The sequence below is a fragment of the Taudactylus pleione genome, unplaced genomic scaffold (genome assembly GCF_031769625.1).
Source record: "Taudactylus pleione unplaced genomic scaffold, aTauple2 ptg001592l, whole genome shotgun sequence".
Classification (NCBI taxonomy): domain Eukaryota; kingdom Metazoa; phylum Chordata; class Amphibia; order Anura; family Myobatrachidae; genus Taudactylus; species Taudactylus pleione.
Window position 1 is genome coordinate 579188 of NW_028285989.1, and position 25367 is coordinate 604554.

A 25367-nucleotide genomic window follows, 5' to 3' on the forward strand; every position below is an offset into this window, starting at 1 on the left:
CAGATGCACACAGTCCCGTAGGTTGCGCTTTAGCCCACCCTCAACCTCATTAACATCAGCGCGTCCAGCTGCACGATGTAGCATCTGACTCCCCGGGGCTCCACAGCTAATAGCAGGTACCAAGAGTATCCCAATGAGTCCAGTATCTCAGTACTGACGCGTTTCACACCACAACTTGATTTTTCTTTTCAAAGAGTGATTTGGAACTCCACAAGGACCCTTCCTTAAAACAGGGCAAACATCTTCTCATTGGTGCTTGTACTGATTTCAATCAATTGCACCTGTTTGGATACCACCACCTCCCGATCCACCTCCTCTCATATCTTAATTGAAAAGTATTATCTATCAAATTCTAACATACACAATAATAAATTCATCCGAAAGTCAATCATTCTAAACAATATGCTCTCTTCGAAAATGCAAAGTAGCATACTTGTTATTGTAAGTTTACATTAACATGATTTAAGAAGCCAGATAGGGTAATGGTAGAGCTACAGACCAGGATCCGATAGGTCACTGGTTCTAGCCCATATAGATATTGTAAAATAAGGTGGATCAGGAGGTGGTATCCAAACAGATGCAATTGATAGAAATCAGTACAAGCCCCAATGAGAAGATTTTTGCCCTGTTTTAAGGAAGGGTCCTTGTGGAGTTCCAAATCACTCTTTGAAAAATCCCCCAAGTTGGGTGTGAAACACATCAGTACTGAGATACTGGACCCATTGGGCTACTCTTGGTACCTGCTATTAGCTGTGGAGCCCCGGAGAGTCAGATGCTACATCGTGCAGCTGGACGCGCTGATGTCAATGAGGTTGAGGCTGGGCTAAAATGCGACCTACAGGACTTTGTGCATCTGACAGGTAGCCGCTGCCCGCTATCTCCAGCTGGAGAAGTGCCTCCCTTTATCTCATCTTGTTCCCCCCGTGTGTTTATTGCATGATATACGTTCTGGAACCAATATCCATATTGCAGAACACCGCAGGTCTATACAGAACTCATATGACTCATTTACATTGAACAGTTACGGGATTCCAATTAAATTGCATCTACTGCAGGTGTGACTTGAAACCCTCGAGTATCACTTATACATATATGTATTTTATACTGGTATTACCAGATATTTTCAGGATTCACCTCCTTTAGATTCATGATAGATACAATCTCGTGACATCATATATTTATTGAAAACATATTTTTGTACAATATTGCTATATATGTGAAATATAAATTTTTTGACCTGTCTAATTGATGTTTTAGGATATTAAATTTATTATATTTTGATATGTTGTGATTATGTGATTCTTTTCAGCCACGTTTTTTTTTCTTTTCTAATTAGCGCAGAGCTTAACAATAAAGGTCTGATTGCATACTGACCCATCTACATGCAATGTTTATAGATGTTTCAATGCTCCTTTAAGGTATAGGGGTATAGATTTCATGAAATGGGCCAGACATTATTGGTGTACAATGCCATTGCTCAGGGCTGCAGATGGAGACGCAGGAACATTGTAGTCTCCAATTTGGACATGCACAGTAATTTGACAGCCATCTTGACTTGGATCCACGCCCCCTATAACCATAACTTTGAAACTCAACTAGCACTAAGGGGGTCATTCAGACCCGGTCGCAAGCGCTGAGCGCTCGCAACCGGGTCAATGTTTCCCCACTGGGCATGCGCACATCGGAGCCGGCTAAGGCGTGCGCATGCGTGAGACCCGGCTAGCGACGGGCGCTCCGTCGCTAAGGGTCTCGCACCAAACGGGGCGAGCTGTTGAAGGTGAGTGACAGCTCACCCCGTATGGGAGGCGGGCAGGGGGTATGGCCGGCCAAACAAAGGCGTTCCCGACTGAACACTTGCCGTTTGGGGGCGGCCCCACTGACATCAGCAATAATGTCAGTGGGGAACTTCCGGCTTGATCAGAGCAGGAAGCTCCCTGGGGCTTGCTAGTGCCGAATCCAACCTTAGGGTCTCGTCGCAAGCCCTGATGGTCGCGATGGTCTTGACCATCGTGACCATCATCCCGGTCGGACACTAGAGTTGTGGGTGGTAACCCACAGCTTAGCGATCGACCAAGAGGCGGCACTACAAGATGCAAGCGGCCGCCCTCATTCAGAACGACCGCTTACTTCTAAGGACCGCCTCTGAATGAGGTCCTAAGTGCTAAATGATTAGCTTTCATAACTTAGAAATGTGTTAACCTTACTTGTATGTTTGACACTTGTTACCATTCTTTAGTTTAATTGACTACGTTGTCTACTTGTGGATTCCCTGGAGGAGCAGCACCCTGTGCAAGAAAGAGACCGTGCCCATTACCCCCCCCCCCAAAAAAAAAAAGTGTGTGACCTAATTACCACAGATCACATCCATATATGACATTATTTGGGGGGTGTGCTCGTATGGCACGCCTTCTGTTTCATGTCAGGCTGGGGGGCTTAGCACAGCTGAGCTGCAGTGGTGGGGTTCCCCAACCTCCCGCGGACACTTTAGCCTGCGGGTGGAACAGCAGGACATTGCCTGAAAAACAGGACTGTCCCACTGAAATCGGGATAATTGGGAAGGGTACGCCCCTCTATGGGGTGGTGCCCCTGTTCGACCGTACTGGTGGAACGCCCCAAGAGCCGGCCCTGTGCCTGTGTACTGACTCAGCTCCGTTAACTGGATTTCTGCTGTGCTAACCTGTGGATTCCCAGTGTACCAACCTGGCTCCAGTATCTGGACATCTCCTGTACTAACGTGTGGATTCCGTGTGTACTGACCCATCTCCATTATCTGGACTTTCTTGTGCTAACTTGTGGATTTTCTGTGTACCAACCCAGCACCAGTATCTAGACTTCTACTGTGCTAACTTGTGGATTCCCTGTGTACCAACCCAGCGCTGGTATCTAGACTTCTGCTGTACTAACTTGTGGATTTTCTGTGTACCAACCCAGCACCGGTATGTAGACTTCTGCTATACTAACTGTCGGGATGCCGCTGGTCAGAATACCGACAGCGGCAACCCGACAGCCAGTATACCAACATGCATAGAAGGTACTTAGAAGGTACATAGTGAGTACTTTTTTATCACCTACCCCTACCCTAACCCACCCTCCCCGGTGCCTAATCCTAACCCCCCTTCCCTAGTGCCTAAACCTAACCTCCCCCTCCCTGCACCCTAATCCTAACCCTCCATCACTGGTACCTAACCCTAACCCTCCAAATAGTGCCTAACACCACTAGCTAACCTTACCCTCCACCTGCACCCCGATACTTACCTTCGGGATGTCGTCAGTCGGGATACTGGTGCAGAGATCCCGACTTGTCGGGATTCTGGCGCCGGTATTAAGACCATCGGCATCCCGCATGCCGGGATGCCGACTACATCCCGCACTAACTTGTGGATTCCCTGTGTACCAACCTAGCTCCATTATCTGGACGTCTACTGTATTAAGGCCCGTATTCAATTAGTGCCGAAAAGCCGAGATCTGCAAAAAAATAATATCGCCGATTGCGACTTTTCGACAGTCGGAAAGTTTCCTCCGTATTCAATTCCAAGCACTTTTCGCGTGCAATGCAATGTAATAGGCGAAAAAGATTCGCTTCTGAATAGCAGGCGGAAAAAAGTGCAGAATTGCTGTTTTGAGGCGTGGGAACACCCCTGCAGCCTTGGGACAGCTCCCCAAAGGTAAACTGCGTCAAACAAAGTTTAAAAAAAACTTAAGAACACTCCAAAAAATTACTTTGAAAAAGGGGGCAAAAAAGTACAAAGTTGGGGAACAAACTTAAAAACTAGCAAAATAGACTCCAGGGGTCCCCCAAGTATGCCCCAGCTTTTTTTTTTTTATTGCAGATGCTTGCTGAAGGTGCGTATTTTACGTTTTTTAAAGCTTCACTTTAGCAATTTAAAACCATGCTTGCACCCATTTTCAGGTCCCCTAAATTTGACAGGACTACTTATTTTCTCCCAAAAATACTGCTTAATGCTATTCTTCACCACTTGTGCAAAGGCGCTAAATAGAGACAATTGACAGCACTTAAGTACCCCAAATAGTTTCACTAGGGCTAATCGGGGGTAAGTACATTGAGCCCCAATGTTAGTGCATCTTTTGGGAGGTGTCAGACTGATATCCATAATTCCAATAGCGCTATTCGCCTGTTAGAAATTCGCCGGGACGCATATTTGCGTCCTTTGGAATATAATACGGCGAATAGCGGGAGCGTGCGCGATACTTTTTCGCATGCAAAACTGCTGATGTCGGCGAAAAGCCCAGAATGCGAAAAAGTATCGCGGGTGCGAAAATAATTGAATACAGGCCTAAGTTGTGGATTCCCAGTGTACATTTCTCCTAAATATATGTTATATACTGTACTTAAAGATATGCAGCTGGCTTTTTAGAAAGAGATTTTTAATGTATACAGTAAATAAGTAAGTTGTATTGTGCTCAGTTTTTCATGAGCTGGTTAGGGATGGCGAGCAAAATGTTGAGAGAACCACTTTAGGTCCTGAAGTATTAGATGATGAAGTATTAGGTTCAATACTTCATCATCGGAAGCCATACAGCCTCCGATGATGAATAGGCCCCTTAATTGGGGAAGTTGAGCTGCTCAATTGAAAACATTTTCGAATAATATATTATAGCTGTACAACTGCCACTTAATACATGCTTATAGACCGTTCGCAAAAGATTACATTTCTCACAGCTATTCCTTGTTTAGGGCAATTATATTTATATATAGTTAATTTGGCTTGCTCACTTCCAGCGATCTCAAAGGTGATGTTTTAGACAGTCACTAAAACCCACTGCTTTTCACCAATGTTTAAAAAATTAAAATCCGCCAGTTATAGAACGAATGCATTTATCGCTGTTAGCTTATCTCTGGCCACTAGCTATTTTGTAGCTGTTTATTTTCTCTTCTGTTCCCCCACCATTTCCTGTCATTTCCTCTGTTCTTCCCCCTTTACCTCCATCTCCCTCCGTATGTCCCACTCTCCTCCAGTCCACCTTTGTTTGTCCCACTAACGCTCAATGTTAGTGATAAACATGTACAATATTACGTCCAGGGGGGTGAATAGTAGAGGTGACCTCGGATCACTTTGGGGTTCCGAGTAGAACAGAGTCCTGCCTCGGGTCTTCTCCCCAAGTTCGGAACTTGGATCTAAAAATCAGATCTTGCATATTTTGGATTGCATTTAAGTCCCTCCCTCGTGATTTCAGGTGCTGAGGTGGTCAAAATTGACTGGAAATGACTGGTATTGAATGTGATTGATGTTAATAAATACTGTAGGAACAAAAACAGGTCCAAGTTACATGATTTTAGTTGTTCTTATCAAATCTAAAACCAAAACAAAACATTTGAGGGTAGTTTTGCCAAAACCAAAATACGTGGGTTAGCACACATCTAGCTATCAATTTACACTACTGCATAAACTAACCTAGATACAAATGTAGGATTGGGAATTTAAAGTGTCCCTGGAAAATATTCTGAAAGTGGCCCATGTGGTAGGTGTGGTCAAATTGTCAGTAGACAGGATCAAAACAATTGGAGATTTGGTGCAATTGTCGGTGTCACTTTGCAGGTGGTAGTGGGAATAATCAGCACACAAGGGGGGTAGCTCTGACTGTAGCCAGTGTTATGCCATCCTCTAACCATGTTCCCTTCAAACTATACTGTTTAGTGAATGTGGATCTTCCTTCATGCAGAGCAGCTTGGCATAAGGAAACCCGCTTCCCCTTATTCACATCCGTATACTTGGCCAACATAGAAAAACAATCGGTAACTTTGAGTAACATCGGACCCATACGCACAGTTAATGAAGCCCAGACATTACTCAGGAATTGCTTACTTCTGCGCACGCTATGAGACCTCAGGCAGCGACTCGTATTGCAGTGGCTAATTTATGCACGCCCGTGTAACGGCGTTGAAACACACTGGCACGCCTGCATTCGGCCGCCCATGTCTGCATGTGCCCTGTTATGAGTCGCACGGATCTCTGTTCACAGGCATTATGACTTTTTGCATACAGAACATGCGCAGATGTGAATTGAAGCGTTTTTGCATGTGTTCATCCTATTCTGAGTCAGACAGAACTTGGCTGGATCTGTTCTTCTGTGAAATAGTTCATTTTGGTGTGTGAATAGGGCAGTGATAATGCAATCGCACTTAGGGGCCTATTCATTAAACCTAAAAAGTCTCTGGAGATAATTAGCTTTAGAACTCTCATGGAGTTCTAGCTAATTATAGGTGGAATTCATCATTCCACCTCTCCATAAGTATCTATTCCGAAAAGCTGTCATTTTTGCGATGACAGCTTTTCGGGAAATAGATACTTTTCCCTGCCTACACTACCTTATCGCGTCTGGAAACAGTGCTGCGCATGCGCTGTTGCATCTGTAAAACCAGCGCATGCGCACCACTGCTTACAGATGCGGAAAGTTTGTGTACCCCCGCCCTCCGCTCACCTCCCCCCCCCCTTCCCGACTTACCTGTACGCGCAGCAGCCTCCGGCTCCGTCCTGCTGGTCTGTCATGTGGTTTCCCAGCAGACCACATGACAGATTAGAAAGAAAAAAAAAATTTTTTTCTTTGTCTAAACTTTCTTGTTCTCTGCTGGGGAGCACACATGACAGACCAGCCTCCAGAGCCTGAGGACGGAGCAGAGCGCCGGAGGGACTCGTCGGGGGACCTGCACACGCTGATACAGGTAAGTGGATTCTGCTATTCGCCACCTCACAGTGGCGAATAGTAACTGCATCAAATTCCGAAAATTCATAATTTTCAGAATTTGATGAATACCACAATTTCAACATCCCCATACTAATGTACTAATGTATGGGGAGTGTGGAAATTAACGCAGGGGAACTTAGCAAGGAGATATCTGTGATATCTTCTGTGCTAAGTCTGTTCATGAATACCAAAATAACGTTATTTAAGGAAAATGTCCTTACAAACGTTATTTTAGTTTTGATGAATAGGCCCCTTAACCCCTTGACTTGTGGGAGTGTCATGAGCGTATATGAAAAGCTCCCTGCGATTTTGAGCCCTGCATACAGGGTATGGAAGCCTGTCTCTGACGGATCTTTTGCACCTAAGCATGGGACTGATGCAAGTGCTGATAGTAATAATGATGGTGGTGGCGGCTGGTGTAAAACAGCATGTGTTTCTCTTTGCAGAAGCACAAATTCCTGCATTAGTTAAACGGGTGCTCGCATTAGCGTATGCAAATACAGCCACTTTGAGTGTGACTCAGAATCACCTGTATTGTGCTCCGAGGTACAATGACCTTAACGTTAACTGGATCACCAGTAAGAACACTTTTGCATTTGAACAACCGATCGAGGGAGGGGAGCTGGATTAAGGCTTCTGGGGGCCCCAGGGAAACTAAGTTGTGGAGGCCCCCTTCAAGCCACACGGAGCCTTCCCCTCCCTATGCCACACGGAGCCTACATACACAGCCACCCCCTTCCCCCTAGCCACATGGAGCCTACATAGCCACCCCCCACCTTTGCCACATGGAGCCTACTGCCCCCCTCCCCACTTGCCATCTGGAGCCTACCACCCCCCCACATCCCCAACCCCACCTCCACCCCCAAGCCACACATAGCCTACTGCTCCACAGCTGATTACTCACCTGAGTGATGTCACCTCCTGGCAGATCTGCTCCCTAGTCCCTTCATCAGCATCATGGACGTAATGTGTCGCCGATGATGGGACTCAGGAGCTGCTCCGCGCTGTATGCAGCAGTACTGACTGTGCTGCTGCATGCAGTAAACACAGAGCCTCAGCAGCTGAGCCACAATCTGGGAACAGGAGCCACTGGACACCTGTTCTCGGCAAGGTCACTTCGACCCTGTGTGGGGGCACCTCCATGTGTAGGAGTCCAGGGGCAACTGCCCCTGTCACCCCCCCTTCCCCCTTATTCTGTCCCTGAACACAGGAAGTGGAGAGTAGGATAGAGAAGAGAGATGAAGAGAAGAGAGGCAATATATGAAATTGTGCAATCAAAGAAAGAGCTTACCTGCATCGTATCATTTATTTCTGTATTTACTTTTGTTTTTATAAATAGATATGACTTGCGACGCGTTCCAATGTTTCGTAAACTAGCTGAAAAGGTAGAGGGTAAAATTTAATCCTGCCACAAAAATGATCTGTGATATTTCTTAGGCTGTTTTATACAAAATGCTGTTACATTCTGCAAAATGTGACTTGTCTTACAGCATGTAGTTAGAAGCATAACCCTTGTTTATATTTTTTATGCAAATGTACAGCCATGGCCAAAAGTTTTGAGAATGGGACAAGTATTGGTTTTCACAAAGTTTGCTGAATCAATCCCATCAAATGCAATATAAATAGATTTAGATATTGATTTACAATTTTTTGTCTGAAGCAGCTTTCAAAGAGAATGCATTAAATAATGCTTAAGTATATCAAAGTAAGTCCGGTTTCTACTGAGTGTAAAATATTATAAAGCACATACCTCCGAGTGTCTGAACGGTCCAGTCTCCCCTGATAGCAGCTCTCTGTGGCACCAATGCATTTCGACACTCACACAGTGTCTTTATCAAGGTCCTTAGAAGCTGCAGTGCTGGTCTCCTTAAGTACTCTTCGGAAAAAGCAAAATGGCGTCGGTTCCGGTTTTTCACGGAGTTCCACCTGCGGCGCCTTCCCTCTCAGATATCCCACTCTGCTGTCATCATCGCTTGATTCATAGGGCATGAAGATGGGGCCTCCGTTTCTTTAGATCCCCCTATACTTGTAAAAGCGGAGTTCTGCAGTACTCGGAAGTATACCCGTAGCCGCGGGGGTTTCCAGGGGATGTAGTTTTTGAAAGGGTGTTTTGTGGAAAGATAGGAGGGAGGAGTGTTTAGCAGGAGAGTGGTGATTTCATATAGGTGCTTAAAAGTGATTTCTGCGAGTTTTGTACCGTCATTTTCTGTGTTGTTATTGTCATTTTGGAGCTTGTCTTATTTTTTGTATTGTCTAATTTTTTTTTATTTAGTCTTTGTCAGTGTTTGTGTGTGTGCCTGGGGAGTGTGTGTGTTTAAGTTTTCTGCTAGTTTTGTGTATTTATTTTTCTCTTTGTTATGGAGGCTGCCAGGTGTAGGGCAAGAGAGAATAGGGAGGTGGAGGAGAGGGATCCAGTTGGTGAGGATAATGTGATGAAGGAGGCAGAGGGCCAGGACTCCGATTCAGGGGAGAAGCCTCAACATGGCAAAACTAAATCTGGTTTAACTTTGAGGAATATTGTGTGTTGGTAACCTCCTTATTGTTTAACTTTGAGGACTTATTTAGTCACCAGGCCCAACGCACATCTGCAAGAAGAAAGCGGGCCCTGTGGCAGGCAGCAGTTGATGTGGTGAACTATATTGGGCATTTAAAACGCGGCAAGCGCCAGTGTCTGGAGCGTTTTTAGACGTCCAATGACGTGTCAAATCCAAGATGGCCCTGGAGAGGCGCTCTACATGCAGCACTGGAGGAGGGTCACCTGTGGAGGTGGATGATAATGAGTATGAGGAATGGGTCAAGAGAATTATGCCACAGGAACTGGTGTCAGGAGGTAACGCAAATCCCACAGTGCACCACATGCCTGTGTCTCTTTTTATAGGCATCATAATTAAGTTCCTACCGAAAGAATGGTGTTTAGAAGAAAAAATCAAGTTTTTTAATAATCTATTTATTTGGGTATTTTCCTGTCGATTTTACAGTCAAGTTTGTGTCGATTTACAATCCGACTTTTAGTAAATGAGAGAATTCTGCAGTGGTCTATGTGATAATATTGATGTTTGGTCAATGATCGATTTTGGTCGGGATTCAGTTTTGTAGTCGATTTTATCGCTGATTTTGCCTTTAGTAAATCCCTGATTTGCAAATCACACAGAAAATCACCAAAAAGCCAAAATCGACCTTTAGCAAATATACCCCAAAGAGTCTGACAAACGGCTCAGATTATTTCCTTATTTCCCTGTCTTTTAGTGGACTCTTCTTCAGTATAGCCTGATTCCTCTTAAACCATATCCTCAGTCACATTTTGTTCTTCCTGAAAATATACTGTACTGTATATGTGAATCTGAGCCTTCCCAGGTTTGGACCAAGGCAGACCTGTGGTATTTGCCTGATTTTGCACAGGCTTCAAATAACTTTTCAGAGGAAGAAGAACATTTTGCATAAATCTGAACTGAAATGACCAAATTTTGGGCTTATAGTTTCTACATTTAAACCACATGGACATGTAAGCTGGATAACTGTGAAACTATTTTGAACAGTTAGGGCTGGAGTGCGACAAAATGTTTGGGCAATATCACACCTTTTTAATTTATTTCACCCAAGCAGGGTGCATTAGGTCAGCATCATCAGCTGGGGGTGAGTGCGGCCTATGGGTCTCCGTATCACAAGACTGGCACTTTAATAATGCATTAATCTATACAATATGGAAATATGTAGAAACATCTGGGACAATAGCCAAGCTATGCGAGTCTCCTGAGGTTGGGAGACACAGAAGATTAGATGATGCAGCTGTCCCTCAGATTACTGTTAGCAGTGCATACTGTTTCCACACATACGAAAAGCTCCAAAGAAAAGAGCTTTAAACCTTAATGTGAAGCTTCTCCCTTTAGTATCAAGTAAGTTCCTTTACTATACCTGTACCTGAGGCTCTGCTTACTCCAGTGCAGGAATGACCACTGTGCGAAGACTCCTCTCAATCTCAGGAGGGGAAGATGAGGAGGGAAATACGCTGTATTGCCTGCTGCTGTCTGAAGCACGATCCTGCTGCTGCTTGTCACCTCCCAGGGGGGTAGATGTATGATGGTCCATTATGGGGTTTACTGGTAATGTTATGTGCTGCAGATACCGCTTCCCCCCCATTATTGGCACGCCTATCTTCAAGATAGTGCAGATAAATGTATGGTCAGTGGAACTGACCTTTCTGAAGTTTACCTTTAAAGATTTTCCCAGCTCCAATTGGCGCTGCAGTAATCTCCTTTCTGCTCAATCTGCCCTTGGCTTTGTTTTTTTTGGATAATAATTGACGGCTTCCCAGGTGATATTCATATTTTTGTAAAACTGACCAAGATCCATCCAGCACCTCTATACCCCACTGTTCCAGTGTCCCCCAATGGATGCATGAAAAAAAAAAAATTTTCTAATCCATAGTTTGTCATTTTCGGGGTGTTGTTTTACATTTCCGTCTGCACTTCCATTTCTGTGGGCTTTAAGCAAGCTTGGAACACTGGACTTACTGTCACCAATAGAATCAGCAATTCACAGTCATAGATGTTTGTTTAGTAACATCCTGTCACCCAGGAAGAAGTCAGTATTACCCCTTTCAGATATACAACCCGGGAAATTTCTTGCTCAGACCCGGGAATTTCTCCTGTGCAAATTCCCGGGTATTTGGTCGACACCTCCCTTTCACACTACCCGGGAAATTCCCAGGCAGACCCCTTTCAGACAAGAGCAGGGTTTTTCTGCTTACCTGCCTCTTCTCTGCCGTCTGCTCCTTCTAGCCTATCCCCTCTCTGGCTGATGATGATGTCATCATTCAGCTGCCGGAAGCCGGCCAATCAAAATGCCGATTTTTTTTTTTTTATTATTATTTTTTTTAAATTTATTTTAATTCCCTGGTGGTCCAGTGGGAGTGCCGGGTGGCCCGCTATGGCTGGGACCAGTCGGCGGTCTCCAGCGCGGGTGTCCCCGGCGTCCAGCTGGGGCCCTGTGTCGGCAACACAGCGAGCGGCGTGACGGGCGGCCCGCTGTGGCAGAGACCCGCCGGTGGGTGTCCCCACCGTCTGGCTGGGGTTCTCTGTACACAGCCGGCCGGCGCTGGGGGTGGTGAGCAGTAGCGCTGAGCGTCCTATAGGACGCTCTGCACTGCCAACTCAAAGCAGCAGCACTGAGCAACCTATAGGACGCTCTGCGCTGCCATCTACAAGTAAAAGCTGCTTGGTGTTGCCCGGGAGCAGTAAATTCCCGGGTAGCACCATTCAGACAGAGGCACGGTAATTTCCCGGGACTTAAGTCCCGGGAAAAACCCTGGTCGATTGAAGGGGCGGCTACCCGGGAATGTGTTCCCGGGTAGGTACCTTTCGGACAGACACGGCTCAGCCAAATTCCTGGGAATCTCGAGATGTCTGAAAGGGGTATAAGCCACAGAAGACTCTTATTATACCACAGAAGACTGTCATTTTAGTGTTATTATGCCACAGAAGACTGTCATTTTTATCTTATTATGCCACAGAAGACTGTCATTTTAATCTTATTATGCCACAGAACACTGTCATTTTAATCTTATTATGCCACAGGAGACTGTAATTTTTATCTTATTATGCCACAGAAGACTGTCATTTTAAATTTATTATGCCACAGAGGACTGTCATTTTAATCTTATTATGCCACAGAAGACTGTAATTTTTATCTTATTATGCCACAGAAGTCTGTCATTTTAATCTTATTATGCCACAGAAGACTGTCATTTTTATCTTATTATGCCACAGAAGACTGTCATTTTAATCTTATTATGCCACAGAACACTGTCATTTTAATCTTATTATGCCACAGGAGACTGTAATTTTTATCTTATTATGCCACAGAAGACTGTCATTTTAAATTTATTATGCCACAGAAGACTGTCATTTTAATCTTATTATGCCACAGAACACTGTCATTTTAATCTTATTATGCCACAGAAGACTGTCATTTTAATCTTATTATGCCACAGAAGACTGTCATTTTAATCTTATTATGCCACAGAACACTGTCATTTTAATCTTATTATGCCACAGAAGACTGTCATTTTAATCTTATTATGCCACAGGAGACTGTAATTTTTATCTTATTATGCCACAGAAGACTGTCATTTTAAATTTATTATGCCACAGAGGACTGTCATTTTAATCTTATTATGCCACAGAAGACTGTCATTTTAATCTTATTATGCCACAGAAGACTGTCATTTTTATCTTATTATGCCACAGAAGACTGTCATTTTAATCTTATTATGCCACAGAAGACTGTCATTTTAATCTTATTATGCCACAGAACACTGTCATTTTAATCTTATTATGCCACAGGAGACTGTAATTTTTATCTTATTATGCCACAGAAGACTGTCATTTTAAATTTATTATGCCACAGAGGACTGTCATTTTAATCTTATTATGCCACAGAACACTGTCATTTTAATCTTATTATGCCACAGAAGACTGTAATTTTTATCTTATTATGCCACAGAAGACTGTCATTTTTATCTTATTATGCCACAGAAGACTGTCATTTTAATCTTATTATGCCACAGGACACTGTCATTTTAATCTTATTATGCCACAGGAGACTGTAATTTTTATCTTATTATGCCACAGAAGACTGTCATTTTTATCTTATTATGCCACAGAAGACTGTCATTTTAATCTTATTATGCCACAGAACACTGTCATTTTAGTGTTATTATGCCACAGAAGACTGTCATTTTTATCTTATTATGCCACAGAAGACTGTCATTTTAATCTTATTATGCCACAGAACACTGTCATTTTAATCTTATTATGCCACAGGAGACTGTAATTTTTATCTTATTATGCCACAGAAGACTGTCATTTTAAATTTATTATGCCACAGAAGACAGTCATTTTAATCTTATTATGCCACAGAACACTGTCATTTTAATCTTATTATGCCACAGAAGACTGTCATTTTAATCTTATTATGCCACAGAAGACTGTCATTTTAATCTTATTATGCCACAGAACACTGTCATTTTAATCTTATTATGCCACAGGAGACTGTAATTTTTATCTTATTATGCCACAGAAGACTGTCATTTTAATCTTATTATGCCACAGAACACTGTCATTTTAATCTTATTATGCCACAGGAGACTGTAATTTTTATCTTATTATGCCACAGAACACTGTCATTTTTATCTTATTATGCCACAGAAGACTGTCATTTTTATCTTATTATGCCACAGAAGACTGTCATTTTAATCTTATTATGCCACAGAACACTGTCATTTTAATCTTATTATGCCACAGAAGACTGTCATTTTAATCTTATTATGCCACAGAAGACTCATTTTAATCATATTAAACAGCACTAAATATACCTTTGAACACCTATTGCATTATTTATTACCCTACCCATAACCAGCTGTTACTGTATACCAGAGCAGTCAGCAATGTGATCTGAAAGATAAAACAAATCTACATTTTACCTTCAAGCTTTGGTGTCCAGTCATCATCAGAATCACTGGTGCTATCTGCATTATATTTAGCTTGTTTGGTCATAAATATGGGTTTTCGTGCATTGAAACCTAAATTACAATAAATTATATACAAAAAATAAAACAATAATTTAATTATTCAAGCTCTAAATTTTCAAAAATGCTAAATGCTTGTAATTTTCCATATTAACAAACAATGAAAAACATGGAAATAACTAATTCTTCTAGCAATAAGCATCTTCCTGCGCTGCATCCTGTTAAATGGTGGCATAAAAACATAAAAAAATAAATAAAAACATAGGGCCTGATTCAGACCCACGCGCGAGCGGCTGTCCGGTCGCAAGTGGGTCGACGTTATGCACTGAGCATGCGCACGACGGAGGGAGCTCCGTCGTGCGCATGCGCCAGACGCGACGAGCGAAGGAAAGTCCTTCGCTCGTTGTGTCCGATCAAAGGGGGCGTGCTGTCAATGTTGATTGACAGCACGCCCCCTTTGGTGGGCGTGCCGGGGGCGTGCCTCCCTGACGGGGGCGTTCCCACGGGAACGCCTCCCGTCAGAAGCCGGCCCACTGACATCACTAGTGATGTCAGTGGGAGTGATTTTGGCTCTGATAGAGCCAAAATCACTCCGGAGCTTGCGGTTGAAAACCTCAACCGCAGGCTCCGGCTCGCAAATTCGATGGTCTCGACCATCGCGACCATCACAATGCACGCTCGTATAGCCTGTGGGTGGTGACCCACAGCTATACGAGCGTCCAGGAGGACGCTCCATGAAAATGGAGGCCGGCCCTCATTCAGAGCGTGCGCTCTGCTCAGAGCGTACGGCTCTGAATGAGGGCCATAATCCACTAGAAAAACAGTTCTATTTGGATAATGGGGACGGGAGGGGAACAGCGTGGGGTTAAGCCTGGTGCTGGTATTGGACAATAAGGGGAGCACCAAGCTGTTACTCCCCCTATTTTCCAATTCCAGCTCAGACTCAGAGACCCATGGATGATTACAGATTGGGTGGGAAAATAATAACCAATCTAATTTTTTTATTTTATCCCTTTTTTACGTTTTAAGCCTGCACAGATCATACTGATCAGTGCAGCAGTTCACCTCCTCAGCAGATGGAAGGTGGGTTAGCTATCGGATCTGCTGCAGAATAAGGGTTTGAAATCTGACAGGTAACAATGTCATATTTCACATGGCAGTCATAAACTATGCATAGTACAGTAAATGCTGTTTTTTTTAGACTGCAATCCAACAGTTATTAAATCTACAGCTCAGCCTCTCTCAGTTCCCCAACCTACAGTATGATACCTACCAGAAAATCACCTTTTGGGAAAGTTTTACATTTGAAATTGAATATGTGTATTTTGTCGTTAATGTTTCACAATTTGAGGCAAAAGCAAGCACACATGTAAAGGATGTTTTTTTTAATTTCCTATGGTGGTTATTTCATTGACAGTCCTGCTTGGTGGTTAGTCCTAAGAAAGTAGAAACTCGTCCAAATTATTAATATGCAATTCTGTATGTTTTGTTTTCTCAATGCAAAATACTGTAAGAATTTTTTTTTCTTCCAATATGAGGGAAGTTGTTGCCTTACAGTTGTTCTCATGCGAAGAACAGTTTTTTTTCCTTCTATTAAATCTGTGCCATCAGTTCGGACCACTGTTGATATTGTCAGGTCTCATCTGTTGAGTCATAGATTTTTCTTGCAGACGCATATTTCCTGTGGACAGAGATAAGTTCTCTCTGCACCACTTTGCCTAGCACTATTAGATCGGGGCATTTTTCCAAATGATCTTTCTCTTGTCTCCAGCATCTAGCACATATTTTATTAACCTCATGATTACATGGGTGGGGTTTATTTTGTTGACATTAGAATGTTGGCATTGTCATAATATCGACATTAGCCACGTCGACTCTCATCATGTAAACACTGAATATTCCACACACAGACCGTCTACAAAACATTTGTGGTGGTCTAGCAGTGACTTACCTGGTAAGTCGGGTACAGGGGCTACAGCGGTGCCTTCAGGGTCCGGCAATGATGTCATGATGACTTCTGGCTATCCTTCAATGGTTCCAGCAGGGAGTATTTCTAGGGGAGTATCTATATAATCGGTGCAAGGTGTGCAGTGCACACAGGCCCACACACCGTGCCTAATTAAATATACTATCAGTCGGCGTGGCGCTGCAGAAATCACCAGGAAAATGGCCACCGTGGCCATTTCCCGGGTGATTTGCGCATGTGCAGCAGAGATGTCCCAGGGACTCAGCATGAGCGCCATGTTCCCGGAGACCTGCGCATGCGCAGTAGACTCTGGCACAATGCACCGCCGGAGAGGAGGGGGTCCGATCGGTGCCTATCCCTAACCATTCTCTGCCGCAACCTAACCATAACCGCTCCCTAGTGCCTATCCTTAACACTCCCAGACCAAAACCTAACCCTCCAGCCCGTGCGGAATGTTGACATTCTGCAGATGTTCTGACACCCTCCACCACTGCGCTACCTCCCGCCGCTGATAGCCGATGACAGCCCTGACACACACACCCTCCCCTCGCTGTGCTACCTGCCGTCGCTTATAGCGCAGCGGGGAGAAAGGGTGTGTCAGGGCTGTCATTGGCTACCAGCCGCCAATGACAATCCTGACATCCCTTCTCCCCCGCTGCACTACCTACCGCCGATGACAATCCTGACATCCCCGCTCTACCGCTGCACTACCTGCCGCCACTGACAGCCGCTACACTATGCTGATTCTGCTGCTGCTGCTGACAGCTGGCCGGGCCGGATGATTTCACCTTGCGGGCCGTATACGGCCCGCGGGCCGGAGGTTCCCCACCCCTGCTGTAGGGGTTGGGTATGGGATCCCGGCAGTCAGAATCCCTATGCCAGCATCCCGACTAGGTTACCATCCCGACGGTTCGAGGTAATTATACCTAACCCTACCCTAACCATAACCCTCCCTTCCCAGCAGGCTCACCAAGAGGCGCAACATGCCCCGGTAAAAAAGGGGCATGGCCTAATCGCGGAAGGTGTGGCCATGACCCCTTAGGTTAAACAAATAAAAAAGTTTTGCAGCACCGCTGCGCGCTGGCGAGGGGGGTACAGTGAGCCCCTTCAGCCTGTCGCATAACCAGTGGGGCGCGATCAGCTTCTTCGCAGCCGCGATCAGTCTCCCAGTGCAGCTCAGCACACAGCAGCACGTGCTGGGCTGCTGTGTTGTAAGAGGGGGGCGGTGCCGGACCCAGGTCCCCACAGGGCCCCTCCAGCAAGCCTGGGCCCAGGATAATTAGTACCCGCTCCCCCCCCTCTTGGCGCCTCTGCTTCCCGGTGCTTAAACCTAACCCTCCCCTCTTCGTGCCTAACCCTCCCCTTAGTGCAGTGATTTTCAATTCGCGGCACACTGAACAAGATTTTAAAATTGTTAAGGCACACCATCAGTCCCTCACGGGAAAAAAGCACATAAATTGGCCCCCAGGGAAAAAGCACTCACAAATTGACCCCCACAGGAAAAAGAACAGACACTGCCCCTCATAGAAAAAAAAAAATGTCCCCCACAGAACAAAAACAAACACATTGGGCCCTACAGAAAAAAAAATGAAACACAGCGTCCCCACAGAAAAAAATATAAAATAAAATGGTCCTCACAGAAAGAAAAACAATCACATTGGCTGGCCCCCACAGAAAGAAACCCAAAACAATCCATTTCAACTCCCAGAAAAAAAAAATCACATTGGCCCCCAAAGAAAAATAAAATAACCATCTGAGAAGGCTCACTGTCGTCCCTTTCCTGTCCCTGGGGTAGCTCAGTCACACTCAGTGACTTAGCACAGTGCAGAGCTGGGAGCAGTGAGCAGACGGGCGTGCAACACGGCATGCGTGAGCTATGTCATGCCGCCTCATCTCCAAAGGTCACGACCTGGGCACGCCTGAGCCTACCTGAAAAAACCAACACTGCCTTGGCCAGCAGTACAAGTAAAGCTCCAAATGCACTCACCTCGCGGCACACTTGACAACTGCTCGCGTCACACTAGTATGCCACGGCATAGTGGTTGAAAAACGCTGACTTATTGGTATATATACCAGCATGAATTGGTCATACCTAGCTCTAAGAGAAAATTAGGCCGACTATTAAATCTTCCTCCCAGGGAGAAGGCCGGGGAGGTGAAGCAGGTAGGCGAAGTTGGGGGCGGGGCCAGCAGAATCACGTTGTTAAGCCCCGCCCCTTACAGGAATTCACTGTGAATATGCGTAATTAAAATAGGGGAGGAGCTAAATTAAACAATTCTCATAGAATTGCGTAAATAGGCCCCGCCCCCAACGCTCAGAACCGCCGATCCCCGCTAATATTCTCCCCACTTCACTAGGAAGTGGGCAGAATGCAGGAGAAGTGCCTACCCTTCCGGGGGTGCGGGGGGTTCCCCGAAAAATCGGGAGCCTCCCGCGAAGACCGGAAGGGTAGGCATGTATGGAAACAGGCCATACAATCATTGAATGGTACACGCCGATAATATTACTTACACTATTTTCTATTCTTTGGACACTTGTTTCAGATTATTATTTGCTGTATTTTAATAAAGTCTCTCTACAAATGTTACAATCTTTTTTCTCTGTATTTTTTCTCTGCATGGCACCTAAAAGCTGTCAGCAATAGCACCGCCTAGTGTTTTGCTTGGAGTTTCTGTAATTCCTGAATACGTGTCCAGCTACATTGTTGCTGCGTATGCAGCAAATTGCGCCATGCATGCCTTCGTAGGATTGCATGGTGCAATCACAGTGTGTGCCATAGTGTACTGTAGCATGTGCTGCTGCGGGTAACTGCATGGCGCGATGTGTGCGCATGTTTGTAGCGAGATTGGCAAAAATGTAGCTGGACCCATCTGTAAACACTATTCCAGAGGTTTTTCTTAGGTTATTATTATTTTCCTATGTAGTAAAACAATGTACTTGTGGTGCTGTAAATGATCTATCAGGCGTAACGCTCTGTTAGTATTAGGGGAACACACATAAGATACGTTCCATGTAATACTGAACCGTAAAATAATGGCACAGTACTATCAGTAGTGTGCGGGTAAGTCTGTTGTCAGTGAGGTGGAGGACCCCTTTTATGATGTATAAATTACAGGCAGGCCCGCCAAGAAGGGCCTGGGGGGAAAGGGGGCGTGGCCTAATCGCCGAAGGCATGGTCACGCCCCCTTAGGTGAAAAAAGAAAAGTTTTGCTGCGCGCTGGCAAGGGGGGTGCAGTGAGCCCCATCAGCCCGGCGCATAACCAGTGGGGGGCACGATCAGCTTGATCGCTCCCCCCACAGGCATAGGAGACTGCTGTGGCTGCTTCTTAGCAGGTTCGAGCAGTCTCCCAGTGCAGCCCAGCACACAGCAGCGTGTGCTGGGCTGCTGTGATGTAAGAGGGGGGGGGGGCAGTGCCAGGCCCCACCATCAAGCCCCCCCTATCAGCGCCCCTGATTACAGGCATACACGTGGGCAGGGACTGATGTGACTGGCAAGATACTCTCTGTACAGCGCTGTGGAATATGTGTGCGCTATATAAATAACTGATAATAATAAGTATGCAGATATTTCTGCTGCTGGTGAAGAAGTTATAGTCGTCACCTATCTCAAGCAATTTCTTGTAGTTCTGCTTCAGGCTTCTGTAGCGGATTTTCTCATACTCTGAAATTTCCGGCCATTGATCTTTTGGGAAGTACCGTGAGATATCCGAGTAACTGTCAGAGACCTGAATAGAATACAGAGCAGAAGGCTCAATGTTTATTTACTTACACAGCTCAGTAAAATGGCAGCCAGAACATTAAGTGTGGTTTATTCAGCCAATGCAGCCAGCTCGTGGCCAGTTAAAGGGACTTTGGAAGCACTTATGGAATGAAGGAGGAGGGGGCACAGTGTAACAGCATGTGTTGAGAAGCTGCTATGAATCGCAAGTGCTGTCTGAGACGTGGCCTACATACATTTGGGTACCTACCTCAGTAAGGTCTCACTTGGTGCTCGTCCTCTATTGATTTAGGGCCTTATTCAGCATGGATAGCTATTGCGATCGCAGCTGCGATTACATACGGGGGTCTGCTGCGAAAATATGCTAATGAATGCAATCGCAAAGCCATCGCACAGCCAGCATAGAGACGCCCACTACCACTATCTCACATCCGTAATACCTCGCAGTCCTGCACATACATCGGTAACATCAAGTATCAGCGACCCCTCACGTACAATTACAGCAGGTCTGATCTGCCGCAGAAACTGCAAGTCTTGTTGAATGCAGTGAGTACTCAAGCTGCGTATGCTGTCTCAGTGGCTAATTTATGCGCGGCCAGGAAATGACGTTCAAAGGGACAGGCACGCCTGCCTTTCTCTGACCACTCCCCCGTCACCACCCCCAAATGCTCACAGCCTGTCACTTACTCTGCCATGGCTTTCATTCTGCTTTAGTGATCACAATGCTAACTCACACACACGCACTGCGCTGCATACTCATGAGCAGAACGCACCATTGACCGATCTGCGTACGCTGTTGCAATAGCGATCCATGCTGAATCAGGCCCTTAATTGCTGCCTAACACATTGAATGAGCAACTGGATATTATGTAATGTCCGAAATCCGGGCGCTATTATATAGATAGCTATCGCCATATTCTGCAGCACAATGAAAAGTAACCAAACATTGAAATAGAGAGTGAAGAAGAGTTTACATTGTGCTTTACGTTGTGAACTTTTGCACGTTTCGATGACAAAATTAGGGACTTAACCACTTGCCTGACATGGTTGCAGCCGGACTGCAAAGTAAATAGAGCAACCGGACTGCAAAGTATACGGAGCAGCTGGGGCTCATGGTTGCTGCGGTTTCTCTCCCAGTGTGTCCCGAACACTGTGGACAGGAGTGATCAGGCAACCCAGCGGCACCCCTCGCCCGGCGGCTGCTCCTCTCTGCAGTGGAGTCCTCAGTGCGCATACCTGGCAGATGCAGCAGCCGTCGGGGACCTACAAACATTAGAACCACGGCCCCTACTGTTTGCCCCTACAATCGTTAAATATTGATTTAACCATACACTGGAAATGACGGATAATGGATTATCCTAAATAGTTTAACAGTTCAAATTCATGCACAGCGTTCTATAATTTTTTTTTAAATTTGTATGGTATTCTGTTTAAAAAGTTAAAAATGTTTTTTAACAAATCAAGTTGGATAAGTTTTAAATAGATGTTCTTGACCTAATTCAATCATAATCATGTCTTTTCATGAAGTTTGGCGTTTTGGGGCTTGAACTGGGCTGCCCTGACTTGTGGGAGTGTCATGGGTGCACAGAGCCGTAACTAGACTTTCTGCAGGCTTGCCTACCCTCCCGATTTGGTCGGGAGCCTCCCGAATATCGGGTGCCGCTCCCGACCCCCCGGAAAGGTAGGCAAGCCTCCCGGCTGCCGCCTGACCCCCCGACTACAAGTAGAAACCCCCCGCAGCGGGGGTCCCGATGACGCGATTAGCGCTAAATCGCGTTATCGTGGCTCCGCCCCCTGCTTCAGAATGCCTTTATTTTCGGCCCCCATTAGGCATCAGTGCCCGGCCACGCCCCCCGCTGTGTGCAGGCATTCAGCTCCCTCCCGGGAGGAGGGAGCTGAATGTCGGCAACTATGACTTTCTGGTGCCATGTGCCAGAGAGAGTATTGGCGCCCCCCCTCCCAATTTTTAACTAGAAACATTAGAGAGTGCACCTGAAAAAGGCCCATGGCTTCATGGGGAAGGGCCAGGGAAGAGATAAGGCAGCCAGGAGATGCTGGGAATAAAAGAAGAGGAAGCTACAAGTGAGAATGATAATTAACAGGAAAATTGACAGGCCCAAACAGCGCCCCCTGCCCTGCAGTGCCCTGTGCCATGGCACAGGTTGCACTACCCTAGTTACGGCCCTGTGGGCGCATATGGAAAGCTCTGTGTGATTCTGAGCCATGCGTATGGGGAAGGGAAGCCTGTATCTGACAGAGCTCCTGCACCTAGCATGGGGCTGGTAGTATAATGATGATCATTGCAGCGGCTGGTGTAAAAAGGGCGGCACGGCTTCCTGCTTCCAGATGCACGGGCCTTCGCATTAGCTGAATGTAATCTCTCACTAGCTTACGTCAGTAAATCTTGCTTCTGCTGATGCCCGCAAGTACAGCCTCTTTGCGTCTGACTCAAGATCAGCCCTAAGCGTTACCAGTCCTACCCCGACCAGATCACACTGAATTTACCATTGTTCTCCCGCATCTACTCATAAATATAGTGAAATGCAAGCGCAAGTATACAGTGGAAAACGGCCAATCTGCGGAATGCATGAAGCAATAGTGGAACTCCGAGATTGTATCACAAACTTTTGCCACCGCTTTGCTCAGCTCTAGAGAAAAGCTATATAGGAACTGCTATGTCAGCACTTATTTGGATACATATGTATACTAGAAAAGTTTTATCTGCAACAAAGGGAGCATGTGTAAAATTGTTGAAACATTAGCAATGCACAGTGACGATGATAGCGTCTTTACATTAACATCACACCCTGTGTGCAGATACTAACCTTCCTTCCATGTTTAGATTTGCTCTTCCTCTTCCTGCCCACATGGTTGGATGGTGCCGGTTCTCCCTCACAGGTGCTCATCTGTGTATGATATGTACAAGTCTTCTCCGCAGTCTACATTCCTAAACCCCACAGGTTTTGGTAAAACAATGGAAACTGGGCACAGTGGGAAAAGTATCAAGTTAAAATCTAATCTGCTTTCGCTTTCTTTAACCAACTCCTTTATTAATGTAAATACAGATAGTAACATAAATATATACACATTGTCCGACACATACACTGACAAACACATACTGACACTCACAAACACATTGGGCTCGATTCAGACCCGGTCGCTCGCATGGCGTCCGCAGCCAAAGTATGCAAACCCTGCGATCGCACAGCAGACATTAGCACTCCCACTATGGGCGTATTCAATTTGAGGCAAAAAGCTGTTTCCGCGTGTTTTTGGCGCAAGCTATTTGGCCAATGACGTCATTTTCGCCTGTTTTGATTTTACTCCGTATTCATTTTGAAAGACTTTCCACCTAGGTGGAAAGTCAATGCAATGTAATAGGCGGAAGAGTTTCGCCTATGAATGGGAGGCGGAAAAAAGTGCAGCATTGGGGTTTTGGGGTGCAACGTTGCGGGAACCCCTGTGCAGCCTTCAGACAGTCCCCCAAAGGTAAACTGTGTCAAAAAATAAAAAAAACACTTAAGAACACCTCAAAAAATGAGTTTGAATTTGGGGGCGTAAAAAAAATGTTGGGGGACAAAGCGAACTTGACTCTGGGGGGGTCCCGAAGTATGCCCCAAGTGTTTTTTTTTATTGCAGGTGCTTGCGGCACGTGGATTTTTCATGATTTTTTCAACTTAACTTTACCAACTTTTAAATATGCTGGCCCCCATTTTCAAGTACCCCACATTTGCTGGGATAAGTTATTTTATGCAAAAAATACTCCTGAATACTATTCTGCACCCCGTCTAGAAAAACGCTACTTAGCAGCTATTGAGCCCATTTAAAAACACCAACTACCTTCAGCAAGCCAAATTGGGGGTACCATAGCTAACCCCCATGTCAGAGCATCTTTTGGGGGGTGTCAGGCTGATTTCCCCAAATCTGACAGTACTTTCCGCCTGTTCAAGTTTCGCCGGGTCCCGTTTTCGCGTACTTTCAAATTGAATACCGGGTAAAGCGGGCACGCGCGCGATACTTTTCCGCCTACAAAACAGGCGAAGTAGGTAAAAAGTCCGGGACACGGAAAAGTATTGCGGCTCGGCTCAAATTGAATACGGCTCTATGTCTTGGCGTGCGATCGCGGTATGTATTTAGACGCCCACCAGCCAGTCTTAAGACGCCCACTTTCCCTTCGCAACAGACGTCATCTCCAGGAAGTGTATGTAACAATCGGTAACATCGAGCACCATCGGAAGCATACGCAGCGCTTGTGGTTGACCATACCCTACCGCAAGCACTGCGAGTGCTGCAGTGTTTTAAACAACCATGTGACGTGTACTATGACACTGCGTCGTAATTATGCACACCCTAGAAAAGCTGTTTTGACGCTCAGACACGCCTGCGTTCGCACCACCACTCCCCGTTTTCATCGACCTTCCCCTGTCACCACCCACATACATCACGTTCTGTCACTCAAACTTGCGGGCCATCTATGTACTTGCTGCGATTGCTTCCCGATCGCAACAACTGGTTTGCGCATGCGCACTGCGTCTTTTATGCATGTGCAGATCGCGAAAATCGTCCAGCAGCATGCAAACGCAGCCTAGCGAACGGCTCTGAATCTGGCTCATTGTACCACACACATTGACATACATTGTAATGGTGCGTACACACGGAGCAATAAAACTGAACGATAACGTAATCGATCATATAATTGTTTTTAGCCCCTTCCAACCCAAAAATGACCAGTGATGCGTGGGCACGTATGGACAATAGTGATATCGCCTATCGCCCGTGCATGCAGACTAACCTGCGTGATTACGATCGCTGGTCGCCTGCCGTCGTTGGTGAGTTGGTGTTGTGCTGGATGATCGATATCGATCATCCAGCACACCCTGAGGTGCAGGACGATCAGCCAGCGACATTCAATCGCTGGCTGACCGTACCGTGTGTACGCACCATAAGACACAAACGTATGTTGTACTGTACCGGAAACATACAATCTTCCATACACACTGACATATTTACATGGTATTGTACTATATAACACACTATACCGTGCACACTAACATAACGGTAATGTGACTGAGGAATGTACTAATTAAGTTAACTGTGCTCAAGCATGGATATCCTTAAAATGTGGACTGTAATGGTGACATTTGGGAACCTCTGTACTATATAACACAATGTACCGTACACACACTGACATATATAAATGGTACTGTACTATATAAAACAATGTACTACACAAACTGTGTCATAAACACACAATACTATTCTTCATAACTGTGTATCACATACAGCAACATATACATAAGGGACTATACCAGTGGTCTCCAACCCGTAGCTCGCAAGCTACAAGGTAGCTTGCAGTCTTAATTTTGGTAGCTCGCCTAGCTGCAGTACTGCCGAGTCAGCTAGGAGTCAACTAGGTGGAAGTAACCTCTGACGCATGCTCCCATGTGGCATCA

The 25367-nt window shown here is 45.5% G+C and overlaps 1 protein-coding gene across 1 annotated transcript in view; it reads right to left on the reverse strand.

The window, feature by feature from the left end:
* The window catches only part of LOC148442255 (histone-lysine N-methyltransferase PRDM9-like), a 58273-nt gene extending 35453 nt beyond the window's left edge, over positions 1-22820 (reverse strand). The window contains 4 exon segments of the mRNA XM_088464114.1: positions 7997-8082; positions 14186-14284; positions 19798-19921; positions 22740-22820. Coding sequence (XP_088320240.1) covers positions 7997-8082; positions 14186-14284; positions 19798-19921; positions 22740-22820 — 390 coding nt within the window.
* Between the last annotated feature and the right edge of the window lie 2547 nt (positions 22821-25367).